Source organism: Castanea sativa, chromosome 3 (genome assembly GCF_040712315.1).
Source record: "Castanea sativa cultivar Marrone di Chiusa Pesio chromosome 3, ASM4071231v1".
NCBI classification, from domain to species: Eukaryota; Viridiplantae; Streptophyta; class Magnoliopsida; order Fagales; family Fagaceae; genus Castanea; species Castanea sativa.
The window spans coordinates 28,445,309-28,464,410 of record NC_134015.1 but is presented as its reverse complement, the minus strand read 5'-3'; the positions used below and the strand labels follow the sequence as shown (position 1 = coordinate 28,464,410).

Here is a 19,102-nt window from a genome sequence, read left to right as displayed (position 1 = left end):
GCTTTTCTTACGTACTTTCCAATGATGTCTTGTTCGCACAATCTGATATCATTTTACTACTATCAAACCGTAAGTACAAGTTTTCAACACTTAATAGAAAATTGCGAACTATTAAAGCAATTTCTTTTTTCCCCTTGATTTCTGAATATCTTGGACGATTCAAGATAACATGATTGATTCAAACAATATATGGATAAATCGATGGGAAATTCATGCTTTTTAAGAGGGATCCACGTTTACTCTGTATTGGATAGTTGGTTATTTTTCCTGTCAAATTTCGATTAAACTTGATCAAAGATAACATTTTGCAATAAATTCCAATTTCCCATTGGAGTTGGTGTGCTCAAGAACCATGTAATTCCAAGACTCAAACCAAATATCTCACGGGGAGTTCCCATAAGACCAACTCATTGAGGTAACTCGTGTAATTTAACTTCTGAAGCTTTTCTTTCTTTTTTTTTTCTTTTTTTTTTTTTTTATGGAGAAAAAGAATGAATTTTAGAAAACTAGATTTGTCATTTTGCTTTAAGCTAAAACAATAATGAATTTTCTTATAAAGTTTAGCAAGAGATAAAATGGGGTATTCACAATTTGTTCACTAGTTAGTTCTTTCTTTGATACATATAACTTGAGAATCCTATTTAAAACCCCAAAATTCAGTATTAATACATTTTTCCTTAATAATAAAATTATTTTAGGAATTCTCTTCCAATGGCTTGGTATTCACTACACGGAACCCTAAATATTGACAACATGCAACCCTTATTACTGATTCTTAAACTTTATTTTCTTTTTTCCACTTGGCGTGAACTTCAAACAGCCTTAGGTGCCAAAGTTTATCTGTTTTTTCCTACTCTGATCCTCTGTAATTCCTTCGGGAATTTTTTACTGCATCACTTTTCTTACAAACATCCAAACCAAAAAGAACGTGCAAAATGCTTTAATCATTTCAATTAATTCTCACTACTTCTTAATTTTAATTTCCACTCCCTTCAATACCTTCATAAACTCACATACTATTAAGAGTTGGAAAATGAGAATATTTAGGGCAACCTGAACCTAGTGAATCATTTTTCTTTAATTACAATCAGAAGCAACCTTAAATCTGAAATAGAGAAGACTTATAAACCCACACACTGCTCAAGAAGATGGGGCAAGACAATCTCCTTTGAAAATCACATTACCCTTGAATTGCAAGTTCTATAGCCTTGTGGTATACAACACTAAGTGCTAAGTATTGAAATTGAAAGATCTTTTCTGAAATGCTAGATTGTTCGTCTCTTTCAAGTGCACATAGAAGACAATTTCTGAAAGGTGTGATACATAACAACTTTCAACTCATGTACATCTATTTATCTCTTACTGCCACTTTTTTTACCCTTCTTGTTTTTCTTGGACTTATTACCTTTCCTCTTATTTTCTGTTTCCTGGTTGTTTTTGCTGTTGGAGACCGATGAAACATCAGCACTGCTATTTTCCTTAGCTTTGCTATCACTGTCCTTTACATCACACTGCTGCTCATTTGATATATTGCCAGAAGTCTCAACCACAAGGTTTGTGCCCTGTTGGAAGAATAGCTTACTTAACACAGGTTCCAGATTTGGCCTTCTTGACAGCAATCTCTTGCAAAGTTCTCGAATTGTTGACATATTGTTTCCAAGTTCCGGTTCACTGAGAAGGACATGCAAAAGAGAGAAGGAAGGGAAAAAGGTCAGGAAAAAAGGGAAGGTTTTGATATTCCATGACTACTAGGTACACGAGTTATAAAACAAAGTAAAAATGGGTCAATCTAATCCATCAATAATGTACAAGTTTGAATAACCCCCTTTGGACAAAGCAAAAGAAGGCTAGTCATATCAAAGTCAATGTATATACTGACCTCACATCCAGTGCAGCAGAAAGTTGCGTCAGTTCATCAACCATGCTGTCTACTTCCTCCAATAGGTTTTCATCAACATTGTCGATAGTATTCTGTAGGCATTCATTCTTAACAGTACTTACAAGGTGAATACTTTTCTCCACATTCACCTGCTATTTACATAGGCACAGAATAAAAATTTAGTATGATGCTCATTTGTGAGTATTCTTTTCACTGAAGTCAAATATCATATGAAAATTTTGCATTCCTTACATAGAAAAAGAATAAAAATACAGTATGATGCTCATTTGCATAAGTCTTTTTCTGAAGTCATATATTATATGAAAATTTTGCATTACCTTCATTATTTGGACATTTGACAAAAAGCTCCTTGGATCTTTACCACACTCCAACGACTTCAAATCTTCAAATATTTCCTGAAAGTAATTCACTCGCAGCTTGCTTTCATTTATGTTGTTCAAGTCCCCCTGATCTGCCACCACAGCCAAGTTTGAAGGTGCAGTCTTACACCTGTCTTGATCATAAGTGCCTGAAGAAAGCACTTCATTGCCAGAGTTAGTTGCTTCCACTTCAACCGTCTCAGTTTGACCTTGTGATGCTTTCACTGTCTTTGGAAACAAGACTTTTAACATGTCCTCCCTGCACTGTTTTACCGTCATGTCCACAAAAATGGCATCTGGACATAGAAACCTTGAACAATTGCCTCCCAAACTCACAATTACAAGAGGATTGTGAATCTTTTTAAATGCTTCAGCTAGCACATTCACATTTATATGTTTCCGTTTTCTCCGAATGACATCATAAAATTCCCATGGAAGTTGCTTAATAATGTAGCTCCTACAGAGAAGAGGAAAAACAAATTCCAAAAATTCCCCAGAATTCAGATGAACTAAACATATTATAGAAACCAATCTCAACACCAGCAGTGAGTAGCAGTCCTTCACGTTTATATTAGACTTTCTGATCCAATCCATTGTATCTTTCTTATTAATAAGAAGCTGCTGAGCAACATTGACAATAAACACAAAGATATCATGGCATGATCCAATACCAGCAGTGGGATTCGGGTTGGTATCTGCATCTTGATAGATAAACCATTCAGCAAAAGAAGACTTCAAAGTGAAAAAGTATCCCCGGAAGTAAGATGCCAAGATTAGGAGGCGCTCAATAAGATACAAGAAACAACCAGGTGAAATATAGTCAACTTCTCTCCAGTTTGCATTGTAAGTATCCACCAAAGCTTCTTGTAGCCTCAGAGGAACACAGAATTCTCTTGCAGATTCACAGTTATTTTCAATTGAAGTACCTTGAGCAAATTCTAGTCCCATATTCCCACAGAGAACCTGAATGAATGTCTTCCATGGTGGATTTCCACAAGTCCCATCAAACCTTTTCAAAATCTCCTTATATAAATCATTGTTTATCTTACCCAATCCAAGAGCTATCACTACAACTCTTCCAATTTGCCCATATGTCAACTTACCCTTCAAGCTGATGTTTTCAACTATGACCTGTTCTAGTAAATTCCTTGAAACCTCCGATTCTCTCAGAGAAAACATGTTCTCTGCCAATGATTTCCGCCAATCTAGGGGAAATATATAGCCAAAAAAAGACTTGGTAGAAAGTTCAACAAATCTCTGCAATGTCTTATTGTTGTAGTAAGTATGGTTCCGATATCCAGATTCTGAAAGAAACTTTGCAACCTCATAGATATAAGTAAGAGATCTGCTTTGGCAGAACATGGAGAGGGAATTCTTCAATGAGAAATTGTAAAGAGCTTGAAGATTGTCCAAAACTTTCATACCAGCACGAAGTAATTCTGAACACCAGTAACTACGAGCAGCTGAAACAAAATGGTGAACATTAATATAAATCACATTTCCATTCCACTGAAGGAGTCTAGTGTCCAATTCCCTTACCCAATCCGCATCAGGGTTGAGCAATAGATAGATTGCATTAAGATTATAAAACTGCTTCCGCACTCCCAAGTAATTCAAACAGAAATCACCATAACTTCTATATTCATTATCATCTTCGATGTCAAGACATTTGAGATACTTGAGAATGTTCACAATCTTATCTTTCCAAAAATTCCAAAAGTAAACTAGTGTTTCTACTGAAATCTGATCTCTGGAGATCATCTGTTCTGAATGCTTTGTCAGATCAAAAACAACATAATCCTGCCACACATACTTTGAAGAGTTTGACTGAAGATGAGCATCTAGAATTTTTCGAGCAGCAATTGTTTCACCTTCAACACTATTATGTCTCTGAGAAGCATTCAAATACTTTTTAGTTATGGACAAGTTACTCTGTTCACTTGATAAAATGTCTGCCTCTCTACAAACAACCAAATAGTAGTCATTTGACTCATTCTTAGCAAATGACTTGGCTTTTGCCAAAATCTCCTGCTTCTGTGCAAACTGCTTTAATGGCCAGCCTTTGCTTCCAGGTGACCAAAGTGAGTTGTAAAGCACATAGAAGAGACATAGCATGGACGCTTTTTTGAAATTCCCTGCCTTCCCTAGGAGATCAGCTTCAAGTAGAATCTCCCCTCTCAGCTCCGCAATGTTTGCAGCCTCCAAGAAGTTTCCTGATTCTTCTTCCAACAAAAGAAGCTCATCAAGGCAATTCAAAGACTTCAAAAACTTGCGCATCAAATCAATGGATTGAAAAGCTTTAACAAATTTCATCATGGCTCTGTTATCTTTAAGCTCATGGTGATGAAGAGCACAACCCTCTAGAAACTCCTGTTCAATCTTGTCTATTTCCGTTCCTCTTGTAGCCACACCAAAATCCATCTTTGCATGATTTTTCCAATACTTAATGTACTCGAAACCATTGTCAAAAAATTTACCTTTGGTGCAAACTTTCAAACATTCTGAGAAAAAGTTGCCTCTAGCATACACATTAGCTGCCAGTTCATAGCATCCTGCTAGAGAAAAGCATTCCCCAGCCCTTTGTAGTCCAGGCTCCCCACATTTTTCTAAATAAAGCCTTCCTGCAACAATAAGAAGTTCAAATTAAAGGTTGATATAGAGAAGAACAAATTTTGTACCATTTAAATTTTCAGGGATGAAATTGAAACTATTTACATTTGAAGGACAAAAATGAAAATTGGATAAAATTTGAAGTGCAAATAGGGGTATTTCAGCCACCAATTTTTTATAAACCAAACCATTGAGAAAACCAAAAAATTGAGAAGTTTTAGGTTCAAAGGTCTAATCAGGAGGTCAACTAAGTTGGACAGTGGGGTCCATTTTCTATAAAAACTAGAAAGAATAACAATAGAAGAAAAAAACTTATTGAAATTGGGCTATTTAGGTGGATAAACAGATGACCCTTTCTTTTACGTGCTTATTCCTGACAAAATTGTCTAAAAGTGTATTGAAAAGGGCAAAAGAAAAAACCTTAGGAAGACACACTAAGATATCCTAAGCAATCAAACCTTTGAAGGATACTGCAATTATACCTATAGTCTTTAATAAAGCTAGAAAATTTTCAAAGTCCATGTGAATTTTGACAAATTGTGCAAAAGTATTTATATGGACTGTTCCTAAATATTTTTCAAAGAAAGATTAGGATGAATTTAATGCAGGACAGAAGTAGTTGGATATGATACCAATTTGATACAGGATCTTTAGGAATCCGACGCTAGGTTATATTTCTTGACGAGATCTTGAATGCCTCTTTAATGCTTTAATGTTATAAAACATAGCTATTGTTGGATTAAGACGGAGAGTGAATTTTGAAGGACTTTGATGGTTGTTTGATACTGAATCAGTGAACTGGAGTAAAAGAAAAGACAAAGCCTAGGCAATTGTAATTAGATTTCCATTAATCACACCTAAAAAGAAGAAGGCAATCACACCCTCAAATTTTTTAAAAAGCTACTTAAATTTTATTAAACTTAAGCCTTTATGTAACCAATATACTAAGAATCACAGCCATCTGTCAGAGCCCAAGTCAGCAAACCCATAAACTATCAAATTATTTCCCTGGCATTAGAAAAATGAATTAAAACGAAACCAGAAGTTTCTTAAAGCAAATAAACCTAAAAACAAGACAACAACTATAAGACTAAGACTTCATTACAAAATTTGAACTTTTCAATTTTCAGAAATTGAAATCTTTAGATGATGTCATGTCCCTTAACAATGTAGTTGTGACACAAGAACAATAACAAAATGTACATCACCGATGATAGGTTATATTTGACCAAAGTCTGAGTATCCAATGCATACCTGCTCTTTCAAACTCCCCCAAATCAGAAAAACATTGGGCAGCAGAGTCAGCTTTGCCTATATCTTCAAATATTTCAGCAGCTTGCCTTAGTTTAACATTTGCCTCTTCAGGATTTGAACTGCGCATATGGTCAGCATCTGCTCTTAGGCCAGCAGCCTTGGACCTTCTTTCCCAATAGATATCACCAGCTCTTTCGAAGCACATGGTTGCAGATAGAAAGTTATGCTCATGATACAACTGCAAGAAAACATATAACTGAGTTAGAGATATACAGTAATGGTTTTGCCAAAGAAAAGAGAGAGAGAGAAGGCAGCAATAAATTTTCAGAGAGTGTTACAATCAATAATACTGTAGTAACCTTAATGCCCCGGGACTTCCACTCCTCTGGACTGCTAGCAACTTGCATTGCCTGAGCGAGTGAATCATCCAGTTGTCTGACTTGAACAACACACTTTTTCTTCCAATAGTCAAACATAGGCTTACAGACATCCTCTGTATTCTCACAAATCCACAACCTCTGCCTGGTGCGAGTGATAGCCACATAAAGTTGCTTCAGTTCGGAGCACAAGACATTGTGTTTAGCCTCATTGAAACTTGGGAAAGAGCTGGGTAAAGTTGGGTCAAGCAAATCTTGCTCTTTCATATATTTATATATCACTCTCCACAGATTTTTCATAGGTGATGAGCCAAAAAAGTTATACAACAATACATCCTGTAGAAGGAAATTATGAGAGTCACAAATGGGCTGAGAAATAAAGGGAATAAATTATTGATACAGTCAAAAACCACAATTTGATCAAAAGAAGTGATAATCTTCTAACATATATAAATAAATTATGGAGTAATAAAATGAATGACTTAAAAGTATTATATCCACCTGAAATTCAAGGCCCTTGCACTCCACAATAGTTAGAATAAGAGCTTGCTTTCCAACATGATTGGTAATTCCCTCCCGAACACGATCATCTCGTACCAATATTACCTGCTCTGCACCGAAGCCAACAATACTCCCTCCAGCATTTCCACTATTGCCAAAAATAGTGATGATAGCATTTTTGTTGTTCCCGGATTCAAGCAGAATAGGAGCTTCGCCATCTATATGACTAGTCTCAGGCTGCAAAACATCAGTAGATTGAGGAAAGAAATGATAAAGAAGTTCAATAACACTCTGTGATAGCTTAAGAATTCCATCGTGAGTACGGAAGTTCTGGCTCAAATGGAGGATTTCTGAGATTAATCCTTTCTCTTTTCTTCCATCTTTTCCACTGGATTTCGATTCCAGCACAAACTTCTTGTAGAACAGAGACCTTATATCTTGGAATCTAAAATCAATTCCTTTCGCAATTGTCTGAGCAGTATCACCAGAGAAAACAAAACCTTCTTCAACATTTCTACAAATATATTTAAATAATGCAATTTGGCTCAATGTAAGATCCTGCACCTCATCAACATATACAAAATCCATTTCATCACCCTTGTATCTTTCAACTCTTAATCGATGATGAAGATCAATTACAAGGTCAGAAAAATCAAACTCAGCATTTTCATTCTTCATTTTTTCATAATTTTGAAAGATGTCATATATCATTCCTCTCTTTTCTCTACTTAGATGGGAAACCCGGAAATCTGATAGTAGAACATAGTCCTCACGACTGAGTTTACCATCTCCTGCCTCCACAGATTGTGGGCCACCTTTTATATGGGAAATAATCTCTGTGAAAACTCTGGAAGAGTCAAGCTTCTTAGTTAGCTGGGTATTGAAACGGGGCCAATATGATGTACTAAACCTCTCATAATTAACTTCTTTCATCCTTATAAAGCTCCGTAAGGCAACTAAACTACCACTTATTGGACCATTAGAAAGTTTCCTTGCCTCATGGAATCTTTCAAAGTATGAATTACCAACAGTTCCATCAAGCATTATCAGAAATTTGTGAAATGTTATGACAAGAGGATATGACTTGGGTGGAACATCAACAAAAGAATCTGGGATATCATTGAATTGAGAAGCATCTTCGAAATCATCCATATCACTTGAAGACCTTTCTTTTGTAGAATTACTAGCACAGGCAAAGCTGCATATGGGATCAAAAATGTTAAAATAGGCTTTTCATTTGAAATTAACCACCATTATTGCCAACAAAAAGAAGTGTATATAACATTTATGAAGTGTATTTAGAATACTTTACAAAGAGGAACTGATATCCATGGTTCTACTAACCCCAGTCAAATCATTACATATATAGTGACAGAATTGGTTACAATATGCCTCTTCTAATCGTGACAACCTAGTGGGACACTCATCACCTAAATATTCTAGACACTTCTAGAAGAGTACCACATACTACCCATAGAGCAAAAGAGTACAACACAATAATAAATTATCTATCTAACATTGGGGAATACAAAATATTTTTCAATTTAAATGATCAATAAGCACAGTTTCAAATACTTTTCTAATATGACTTTTGTTCTATTTGATTTGAAATTAAAATGAGTAACTTAAAAAAAATTTCTCAAACAAAGAGAATTAAAACATGTCCCCTTAAAAAAGTTGGATTTTTCAAAGGCATACAAACAATTTGGAAAAGAGAGAGTAACAAAGTAGATTTGCGACAACCATTTTATCAGATAATCTACGCACCTTTTCAAGTGAGAAACATGTTGTTTTATAGCATAACACAGTTTAGGACTCACTGTCACAAAAAGTTGGCGCAATATAGTTTTCTTTATCTCAACAGCAGTATCCTCAACCTCCTTTTCCTCACTATGCACAAATGTCTTGTTCTTGACACCACCCAATAACTCTGTTGCCATATGGTGCAATTTTTCTTTCTGAAATAACTTCATAGTCAAAACAGTCGTTTTCCCAGTACCTGATCGCCCCAGTACAAATGTACTTCTAGGAAAAAGGATTATCTCTAGCTCTTGGTCAGTTACTTCAAATGGTAGATCCAATTCACCACTATCATTGTTAGAAAGCAAGTGGCTCACTACACCTGACGATAAGGAGTAGAATTTCATCAGCAACAGACTCTCACTCACCCTAGCATTCTCAATATAACTTTTGCCATCACAAGCACAACCACTTAGATCACTCCCATTTTCATTGTTATCAAGATTCTTAATCCGGACAATATCAAAAGAGATTGACCAACTCTTTGGAATTTCCAAATCCCTAGACACAAAGGAAGAAAAAAAAATCAATATATATATAAAAGAATTTCTCGTAAATTTTAAAAAAATCAAAATAAGGCACATCAATTTCCAAAATTGGCAACATTATTATGGATCTACAAGAATGAAAAAAGACATACATACCCCTCAAGACATTTCTCTTGGCAGCAATTAATAAATTGAACTGTATATTTTCCAAACATGCTATCAAGACGTTTGACTAATTTTGGAATATCCTCTATAGGTAATATATCCCATATCTTCAAAACTTGAGAGTACCTCAATTCCTTTGCTATGTCACTCCATTCCTTTACTATGTCATTTGCACAAACAATATAAAGTCCTTCAACCTTAAATTGCTTTAAGATCTGTGAAGAACTTTCACAAATTACGCTAAACTTTTTGGGTCTCCAGCCACTGGAAATTTTAAGTAGAAGGTTTATAACTGACTTCTTTGTCCGGACAAACTTCAGTTTTTGAAATGATTTCAGAAAGTTATCACTGAAAAGAACCTGTGGAGATTGCAAAAAGGAAATATAATATAATATAATAAGTACATAAGCAAATTAAGAAAGAGTATTAACATCGCCGCTATTGGAAATTACCAATATGAAATATTTGTAATTTCCAATTTGTGAGGTTTTAGGGTTAAAAATCAATTTGGGGAAATTAGAGTTGGTACCAGTTGGAGAGGTACATAATATGGATGTGCTGGTGGGGTTGTTAGGTTGTAGGCATTCTTCCCTTCCTTTGAGCCAAATTAAAGGAAGTTTCAATATGGAATCCTATTTTAGAGAAGATGGAACAAAAACTAGTAGGTTGGAAGAGGCTTTATCTATCGAAGGGAGGTAGAGTCACTCTTATTAAAAGTACCTTATCCTCCTTGCCTACTTATTTCCTTTCCATTCTTCTTCTTTTACTTGATTATTGTAATTTTGGTTCTTGATTTTTGCCCCCACAGTATATCTCCAATGTACTTAGGTTGACTATTTTTTCTTAATAAACTTTTTCATTATCTATCAAAAAAAAAATTACAAATATGAAAATATATAATGAAAAATATAGATATGAGAAAAGTATAGATATGAGCAGGCCAATTACCTTCCACCTAGCACTTTTAAAAAGTATGCTATCATGATTAAGCAAATCATCAAACTGTTCAAATTCTTTCTTCACATCTAAAATTGCTTTTGCCAAATCCTTGTCATCATCAGCATAAAAGAAACATTGACGATTCTTAGCATCATGGACCAAGGTTTCCCAAACAGATCCACTATTCACTAGTGTTCTTTCATTTCCCAATATCCATAGACAGTGCCTGAAAGGCATTACAAGGCCAATTGTTATTTACAATACTTTAAACTGAATTCAAAGGAAAACTTCTCGAAAAAACTTACATAAAATATTACCTAGCCCTTGTAAGAGCAACATTAGTTCGCTGCAGATTCGATGTGAACCCAATTGATGCATGTGTATTAGATCTTACTGTTGATATTATAATTAGGTCCTCCTCCCCACCCTGGAACCCATCTACTGACTTGATCTTCACTGTAAACCCATCAAGGTCATCATACTTCCGTCCAAGTCTTTCTTGAATTGCAACTACTTGAGCAGCATAAGGAGATATTACACCAATGTTGAGATTCTGTTTTGAGTCAGTGCCAATCCATGCTGTAATCAAAGCAAAAGCCAAAACAGTCAAAAAAAAAAAGTTTAGGTGCTTGTTTCTCAAAACGTAATTCCATCATAAGAGATTGAGGTAAAGACATATAAAGGTAAAAGGATAAAGACTTAAGATGACTATCCTAAATGATAAAAAATGTGATCTTTGCAGTCTTTTAAAAGATTCAAACACTGACTTTCACATTCCTTTTGACTCCAATAAATGATCCAGTCCAAACATCTTCAGAATAAACTTACTCTCTGGTAAAAATGTTCATGATCTAAATTGATCAAAATGAATATTGCTAGATGAGCAACATGTGAAGTCGGTGGCTTGACTTATCCTAATCCATGATTTGTTTTGAATTGGCATACAAGACTTGGAGTCTATTCCAAGTGCAGCTCTATTTCCTAATTGTTTTAGGACTCTTGTTATTGGATTACTTTCAAACTGATTCACAACTGACCTTAGATAAGTTCAACTTGGAATTGGTGTTTGGACCTCACGTGCTCAAAGTATATTGACTACTTTCGAATAGTAGCAAACTAGATATCCTTGAGATGAGATTTAGAGTTCTACTTGAAGTACTTTAATTTGTCTCTACTTGGAGTAGTACTTTGCACGTAGACATAAAGAAGTTGCATGTAATACAAGGACTCATCTTTGCCGACTTGATATCCTATATAAGGAGAAGTGTTGCGGCAATTGTAGAGATGGAAAAGAGCGTGAAATAGAGAGAATTGTAGAGTGAAATAGAGAGTTTGGCTGCTGCATATTATTGTGAGAGTTCTCTAGTTTAGAATAGGTTGTGAGAGTTCTCTAGTTTAGAATAGGATGCAAGGTTTTCTCTATTCTTTGTATTTGTTAGAGAGCTATTGGGTGTATTGGGGATTGGGTGTGTGTGAAAATATTGATACACCAACTTGTATATCTTCATATTTGATTACGGGAATTTCTTTGTTGTTGCCAGGCCAAAAGCCGAACCACATAAATCCTTGGTGTTCTTTTCTTTGTGTGTGTTTGTTTATTTTCAGATTTTGGGTTTGCTTTGATCCTATTGTTTATTTCTTAGAGATCTTTCTATAGTCATAATATTTTCACAATCAATATTGAGGTGGGAGTGCTATCCAGAGGCGCTTTCTTGGAACACAACAATGACTTAGTGCAGAGGATATCCAAGCTCCGTATCCCCATTAAATCTGTTTTGAATAGCAGGTGACCTCAACCTGGCTGACACCCTCTGCGTGTTGTGCAACCAGCTAGCTGAGACACTAGAGCATCTCCTACTTGACTGCCCTTTCACAATCATTTGTGAGTTGCTCAAACTGGCCAATCAACCTAAGCATGCCAGTAATTCTATCTACTAGTGAGCTGATCAAAAGGTAATCTGTCCCAACAAATACTTGAACTTAAGAGAAGAAGATGGTCCACATTGTTTGAAAAATTTTGGTGGGTTAGAAACCAAACTTTAGTTGAAGGCTGCACTCTGGAACCACTTAAAAAAGTATCAGAAGTATTTAGAAATTTCAGAGACCATCAATCTGCTTAGGAGACTGCACTCTTTTGAATCTACTGTAAGGACCTCAATTCGGTTGGCACAAAGTTAACTTTGATGTTGCCACCCCACCCAACTTCTCTGTTGCTGCAGCAGTTTGTAGAAATGATAAGGTCATAAGGGTGATATAATCTCTGCCTATTCCAAAGTGCTACTAGATTTAGACTCTTTGCTAGGTGAAGCTGCTGCTGCTAGTTTGGCAATTTCCTTGGCAGCAGACCTGTAAACTTTTTAGCACACAATATTGCGCATTGGGCCAGCTTTTGTATGTGGGATGGGACCCTCACCATCAACTCTCTTCCTCTTGGGTATTTATTCCTGAGGATAGAGATGTGCCAGAGCCTTCCCCCTCTTCTTCTTTTAATTAAATTATCTTTATTTATAAAAAATATTTATATAAAAAATAGATGAGCAACAATGACACAAATTATAAGATTTCTCAGTATAGTTTTTTACCTTTGCAGTTGCTCATATTATACAGTATAACAAAGTCAATTCGACAAAACTTACAAACTTCCTGCTAATTGTATTTTCTAGGGAATTAGAGATCAATCAAATCAGTTTATACAGGATCAAATCAATGAATTAAATGTGCAAAAAAGTTATAAGATTATAGAGTAGAAAGAATAAAGTGCAATTGAAAAATAATATAGCATCAAGGTCAATAATTTTTCTTTAGAAAATACAACACCAATTATAAATTAGCCCATTAGCAACATAAAGCCTATTGAACTTATTTTTAAAAATAAAGGCAATGTTGAGACGGGCATAAGAATATAAGACTTCAACAGGAGTTACCTTTGTATAAATTTAGCAGTATTTTCGTCACAATAGCAACCTCAACCATGTTTCTCCAACTACGCTCAAAATCATCCCTCTCTTCCCTACCATCTATTAGATTTATGAAAGAATAGGGACCAAACATCGGACCAGGAAGATATTGTTTTTCATAGCTTTTTCTTTTGACATTTGGAGCATCTAAAATCTGGTTGCCATAAAAACGTGAATTTGGGAAAAAACTTATAGATGGATGCATTCGGTACTGAATATCAAGAAGATGTTTCGTGTAACCCAATGAGCTCAACCTCTCAAACAAACTTCTCCCCAAACCAGCTTCCTCAGAAATCTACAAAAGGAAATTAAAAGATTCTGAAAGAATATTGAAAAAAAAAAACCAGAAAAGGAAAACCAATTCACATGTAAACAAAAATATCACTATGAAAGAAAAACCAAATAGCATTTACGTACACTGCTTGCAATCATTGCTGGTAATTGGCACTCATCACCTACGAGGACAGCATGCCTCAAACCCGGAAGTTGCAGGGGAATGGTTGACTCACACTCCTTTAATTGTGCAGCTTCATCAATAACCAGAATGTTCAGTGGGTCCATTGCCACTGAATGGAGCTTATAAGAACTTGAAGCAGTGCAAAAAATTAAGGAAGCTACTTTGAAACAAAACTCCTTTATTGACCATTTGTTCATAGTGCTTGGAAGATCAAGTTCTTTAAATGAACACTGAAGTTTTTTTAGAAGCGAAAGGCATTCTTTTCTCCTTGCATACAGCAGGAATGGTACATCCACAAATGGCTCAGAAATATTTTCACCTACTTCTGAATTTGAAAAAAGCTCCATCAGTGCTTCAGATTCCACATTATCTTGAAACAAGAAGGTTTCAAAGGACTCAAGTAGGCCAATAAGAGAAAAAATGTTTTGAAGATTATGCTCAAGAAAGTATTTCTTGGGTAAATGTGTACAAAAGACTTGAAGACAATTTTTGAGTGGTGATGAAGTAGCAACAAATCTTTTTCTCAGAAAATCAAGAAATGAATTGCACTTCCCCTTGCCACCATCAGTTTCATCCCTACTTTCTATCTCTTTAATTTCTTTTTCATTGTTTTGTTCTCTCTCTTTGATAACTTCATTGTCCAAGAAGATGTGAAATTGAGAAACACAATCTTCAAGAAGATCAATCATTGAAGCAAAACAATGTCTCCAACCAGTCAGAGGCCCCAAGCACTCAGTAAGCCTTTGGACCCGATAATCCAAATATATCATTTTCATATCCGAACCAACTTTGAGCCGCTCCTTATTCCCAAATAAGAGTATGTCTCCGAATGAGCAAAACAAAGCATCAATTCTTATATTTGTTTCAAAAGATTCTTTCACCAGCTTTAGGACGCGCGAAGCCACTTCTGTAATTGCAACATTTGTTGGGGCACAAGTAAGAGTTCTATATCCCTTTCTTAGAAGGGTAAAGAGTAGGGTACTAGTGGTTTTTGTTTTGCCAGTACCAGGTGGACCCCATATAAGTTCCACAGACAACTTGTGGTTGCAATGCATCTTATGAAGACAAGCCAGGATAGCATCAATTTGGGATTCATTCAGTTTTGAAGTAATACTTGTTGCAAATATCTCACCCCCGCTGCCATCACTCTGTACAGAACAGAGATCGCAGTTTTCCTCATTCTGTTGTGCACCATGGGAAATGGGAAACAATTATAGAAAGTCTAAGCAACAAATGTCAGTAAAACAAGTATAAATAAAGAAAACCAAAGCAAGTTTCTCTTGCTGCAATTGACTTATAAATAAATTAAGGAAATACATGTGCATGACATTTCATAACCAAAATTTGGTAAAGGAGGGAGAGAAACAGAAGGCTAATAGAGTCAAACCCTATTGTCACAACAGTTTAAACGCCCAGCTGCTGTATATGGGGAATACTATTACCAGCTTGTAAAAGACAAAAAGTAGGAACTCCCATTGGCATTATAAGTTATAACTCATAAGCACAGTTGCTTAAGGATCAATGAAAAGAACATCTTTTGTCACAAAATTTTGTATCTTCTTCTTAATCCTTCTAAAGTAAAATATTTTGACAAAAATAATTTCTTTTTCATAAGCATAGCATTTTTTCAAATAATAATTAAAATAATATAATCAGTACACAATAACCCATGCTAGGTATTCTATTGATGCAACAAGATGAATGCAAACTCAGTAGTATTAAATCTTCAACATTCATACCCAATTTACTTACCAAAGAACTACTGCACAAGACTTTCTTAATAATATTCAGATTCCCATACATGTGCAAAGCATTCCATATTCTCTTGTTAGTGATTGTATTTATCATGAAAACAACAAACAATGATTTCTGGATCCCACCATCAACATTAATGTCTTTCAACACCTTGACTTTAAAGCTAGTAGACGTACTATTATCATCACTATCATCCTCTGGAATTTTAGTGACTGCCGCAAAAGTCCATGACCTTCCGATTCTTTGTAAATCAGAAACATGCTCAGGTTTAGCATCTGCTAAAACAAAAATATCTCCTGGCAACGTTTTGTAAGGCTCCTTGCTACGATCACCGAATCGGTTTCTCCAGTTATCAACCTTAAGGTCATACAAATTTTTTCCGTATGGCTTAGATTCATCAAATGCAATTACTTCAGAAAAAGGTGCTCTTGATATGATTTCCATACTTGAATACAATTGTGCACGAGTTTCTTCCAATAAAGGGTAAACATGTGAACGGAAATACTGGTGAACTGATTCAAAGGTCTGTGGAATCTTTTCAACCTATAAAGAATGAAAACAAAGGATTAATTCAAAAAAGACTAACAAAGAAATTCCATGGAGGTTTATAAGCTGGTAAGCTCACTTATATTCTCAATAAAACACCCAATTTACAATAAGGATGCAAACTTTAGGACACTTTGCAATTAATATAAATTTTACAAGATACTAATTTTCTTGTGGTTACTTCTTCCTTCAAGAAAAATGACAAGAACAAGAATTTAGTTTTGTCTTCTCAATCTATATCTTCTTTTAATTTTTTTTTAAAATAATAATAAATTAATGCTACAACCTAGACCAACTCAAGCTTTCACTCTACCAGCAGAGTGTGCAACAAGGCTGCCCAAGAGAGTGCCAAAAATGCTTGTAAAATTCTACACTTAATTTGGATTTATGGTTAGAACAAACACCGCCATGTTTAAAGGCTGTAATCTCTACCAAGAAACTTTGTACCACATTCTTAATTGAATATACATTAGAATATATAGTTTGGGGGAAAACAACTGCTACATCCTTTATTAAACAAAACACAAAAAAAAAAAAAAAAAATTATAATCTTGAATTATTTTATATAAGCATCAACGTTCTCATTTTTTTATTTATAATCTTAAATTTTTTTTCTTTATTAGTTTATTATAATTTTTCTATAATATGGATCATTATATACATGCATAAATACACACACAAACATATATGGTAGTAAATAAAAAATCAAACTACTAACAATTTTTTTAATTTGCTTAATAACACAATTAAAAATATAAAATATATTTAATATATTATATTACCTAATTGGTGTCCTAAATCAAATGTTCAATAATACTTACAAATTAAAATTAAAATTATAATAACATAACTACCCTATTAAATTGGAATGTATTAAAAGAAATAATCTAATATATAGCCATTAATATACCGGTATGTGATTCAATTTAGGCCTTTTTTTTTCTTTTCATTTCATTTTTTATGTCGAACTTTTAAAATGATTTTTAGATTTCATTAAAACAATGAAACTATGAAACGCTTATAGTATATTCCATATTGTATATATTCTATATCATGTACATTTGTCCCATTATATACGGACTATGGCTAAAACATTAAACCACTATTTCATTTTACTAACCCATTAATAATGGAGTGGACTCCGTAAATTCAAATCCCCCTCCCCCATTGTAGTATCTATCGAATTAGCAAAAAATAAATAAATAATAATAACAAACCCATTAATATAAAACTGTATTTTGGTAGGTGGAAGAAAATGAAATGCCAAAAGGAGCTTTTGTCTTCAAAGGAAACTGAAATGGGCTTGGGCCTGAAATAATAAAGCCCACAAAAAAAAATCTAACACATACTGTCTTCTTTTGCAAGCTGTATCTCAAAAGAAAAAAAAAAAAAAAAAAATCTTCTTTTGTTGTAAGCACAGTTAAAATATTATTGTAAAATGTGCAATAAAATCAAGTGAGATTGTAATAAAGAAGTAAACCAAAAGAAAAGAAGAAGGCAAACCTGGTCCTTGAAAAGGTCTTTATTTTCAATTTGTTCAAGGGACCAAGAGAGCACAATTTCAGTAAAGTCATGATCATCATTAGCAACTCCTCTCATCTTCTTTGAATTCTCTCCCTTCTCCTTCATCATCATTTCTTCTTATATCATCTCTGCGTGCATTAATATATTATGTCATCAAAAACCCATTTGGCCATTTCTCTGTGACTCTTTTATAGACAGAGAGTAAAGGAAGGAGCTTTCTTATCTAGGAAGGAAACAAGTAGGAGGAAAAGAAAGAAAAAAAAAAAAAGAAGAAGAAGAAGAAGAGGAAACTGGGACTCTTTCGTACGGGCATTACCAGTTATCAAAAGAAAGAAAGGCATATATGTTAGCACCGACTTCTTTCTTTGGCTTTCTTTCAACCTAAGAGAATGGATGATGAGATAGACATTCCATACCATTGATTAAACGAGTAGTGTATTTATCAGAGGATTCGAGATTCAGAAACAGAAACCTTGTTGAAAAGGAAAAGCAAAGACAAAAGAATATTTAAGGTTCTTTTGCTTGCCCACAAAAAAGCTATGTCCTTTCACTGGACTCTTTATATTGACCTTATAGCTCCCTTCTTTATAACTTGCATTAAAATAATTATTTTACTTCTTTTTTTTTTTTTTATTCCCTCTTTTTTTTTTTTTTTTTAATTTTTAACAAGAGCAATTCTATATTACTAACATTTTAAAATATTTTTACATTTTGTTGAAGCAAATCTTTTTACAATTTTTTGAAGTTAGAGAAAATGTCAGCAATAGGGTCAAATTATGAGTGTCTTATTCTCTTCCTATTTCTTCTTCGAAATGAAAAAAAAAAAAAAAAAAACTCAAACGGAATGACAATATGACAAGTTAGAATGAGATGCATAATGGAGGGATATTAACATCTCTAATCATGCGGTTTTGATGAGATAAAAATTATTAAAAAAGAAAAAGATAGGAACGATGGTAAGGAGTTAAGAGAATAAAAGACAAGTGTGTTTAGGAAATAGTAATAGAATATGTATAAAAAAAATAAATTCTAAACAATTAAATAGAATATTTATATAAAAAAATTATTAAATTTGCAAGCCGTACATTAAAAATAAAATGCTAAACTAGAATTTAGTCTCTTACAATTTACACAAGCTGTCAATTTGGTCTTTGAGAATTTAATTTGGTCAATTTTGTTTGTCAAATTTGCAAAATGAATAATCGAGTCCTTCCATCTCTTTCAGTTAACATTTTGTAGTTAAGTATTACAACATAAAATATGCTGTTTTGTTACAATTTTCAAATTAAAAAAAAAAAAAGTGTTATATTCAACAATACCATTTGCAAAACAAATCATTTTCAAGGAAACATAGTAACAAAATTAGAGGGTGTTTAGTACATGTGTTTTGTTGTTTGAAAACACATGTAAAAATACGTGTATATGAAAAGGTGTATAGAAATGCGTGTAATATTTAAAATCTGAAAATAT

General features: G+C 34.1%; 1 protein-coding gene across 2 annotated transcripts; it reads right to left on the bottom strand.

The window, feature by feature from the left end:
- Positions 1-1,034: 1,034 nt before the first annotated feature.
- Positions 1,035-17,795, bottom strand: LOC142627189 (uncharacterized). 2 transcript variants are annotated; one of them, XM_075800988.1, is made up of 14 exons: positions 17,612-17,795; positions 15,560-16,105; positions 13,768-14,988; positions 13,318-13,645; positions 10,711-10,972; positions 10,403-10,619; positions 9,446-9,813; positions 8,769-9,302; positions 7,002-8,199; positions 6,483-6,836; positions 6,124-6,361; positions 2,218-4,880; positions 1,880-2,031; positions 1,035-1,671 (listed from the first exon to the last, which is right to left on the bottom strand). In XM_075800988.1, the coding sequence occupies exons 1-14, from the start codon at positions 17,741-17,743 to the stop codon at positions 1,353-1,355; spliced, it is 8,532 nt and encodes a 2,843-aa protein (XP_075657103.1). In that variant the 5' UTR covers positions 17,744-17,795; the 3' UTR covers positions 1,035-1,352. The 2 variants fall into 2 exon arrangements, with proteins under 2 accessions (XP_075657103.1, XP_075657104.1); XM_075800989.1 differs by having other exon boundaries at positions 1,880-2,028.
- Between the last annotated feature and the right edge of the window lie 1,307 nt (positions 17,796-19,102).

Bases quoted from the DNA above. Each gene is read 5' to 3' on its own strand.
- LOC142627189 (XM_075800988.1), bottom strand. From the start codon at position 17,743: ATGATGATGAAGGAGAAGGGAGAGAATTCAAAGAAGATGAGAGGAGTT. The intron at 9,814-10,402 runs GTAATTGGCCTG...CAATCTCCACAG, and splicing joins TTAAAAGTGCTAGGTGGAAG to GTTCTTTTCAGTGATAACTT. The intron at 2,032-2,217 runs GTAATGCAAAAT...CTATGTAAATAG, and splicing joins CAAATGTCCAAATAATGAAG to CAGGTGAATGTGGAGAAAAG.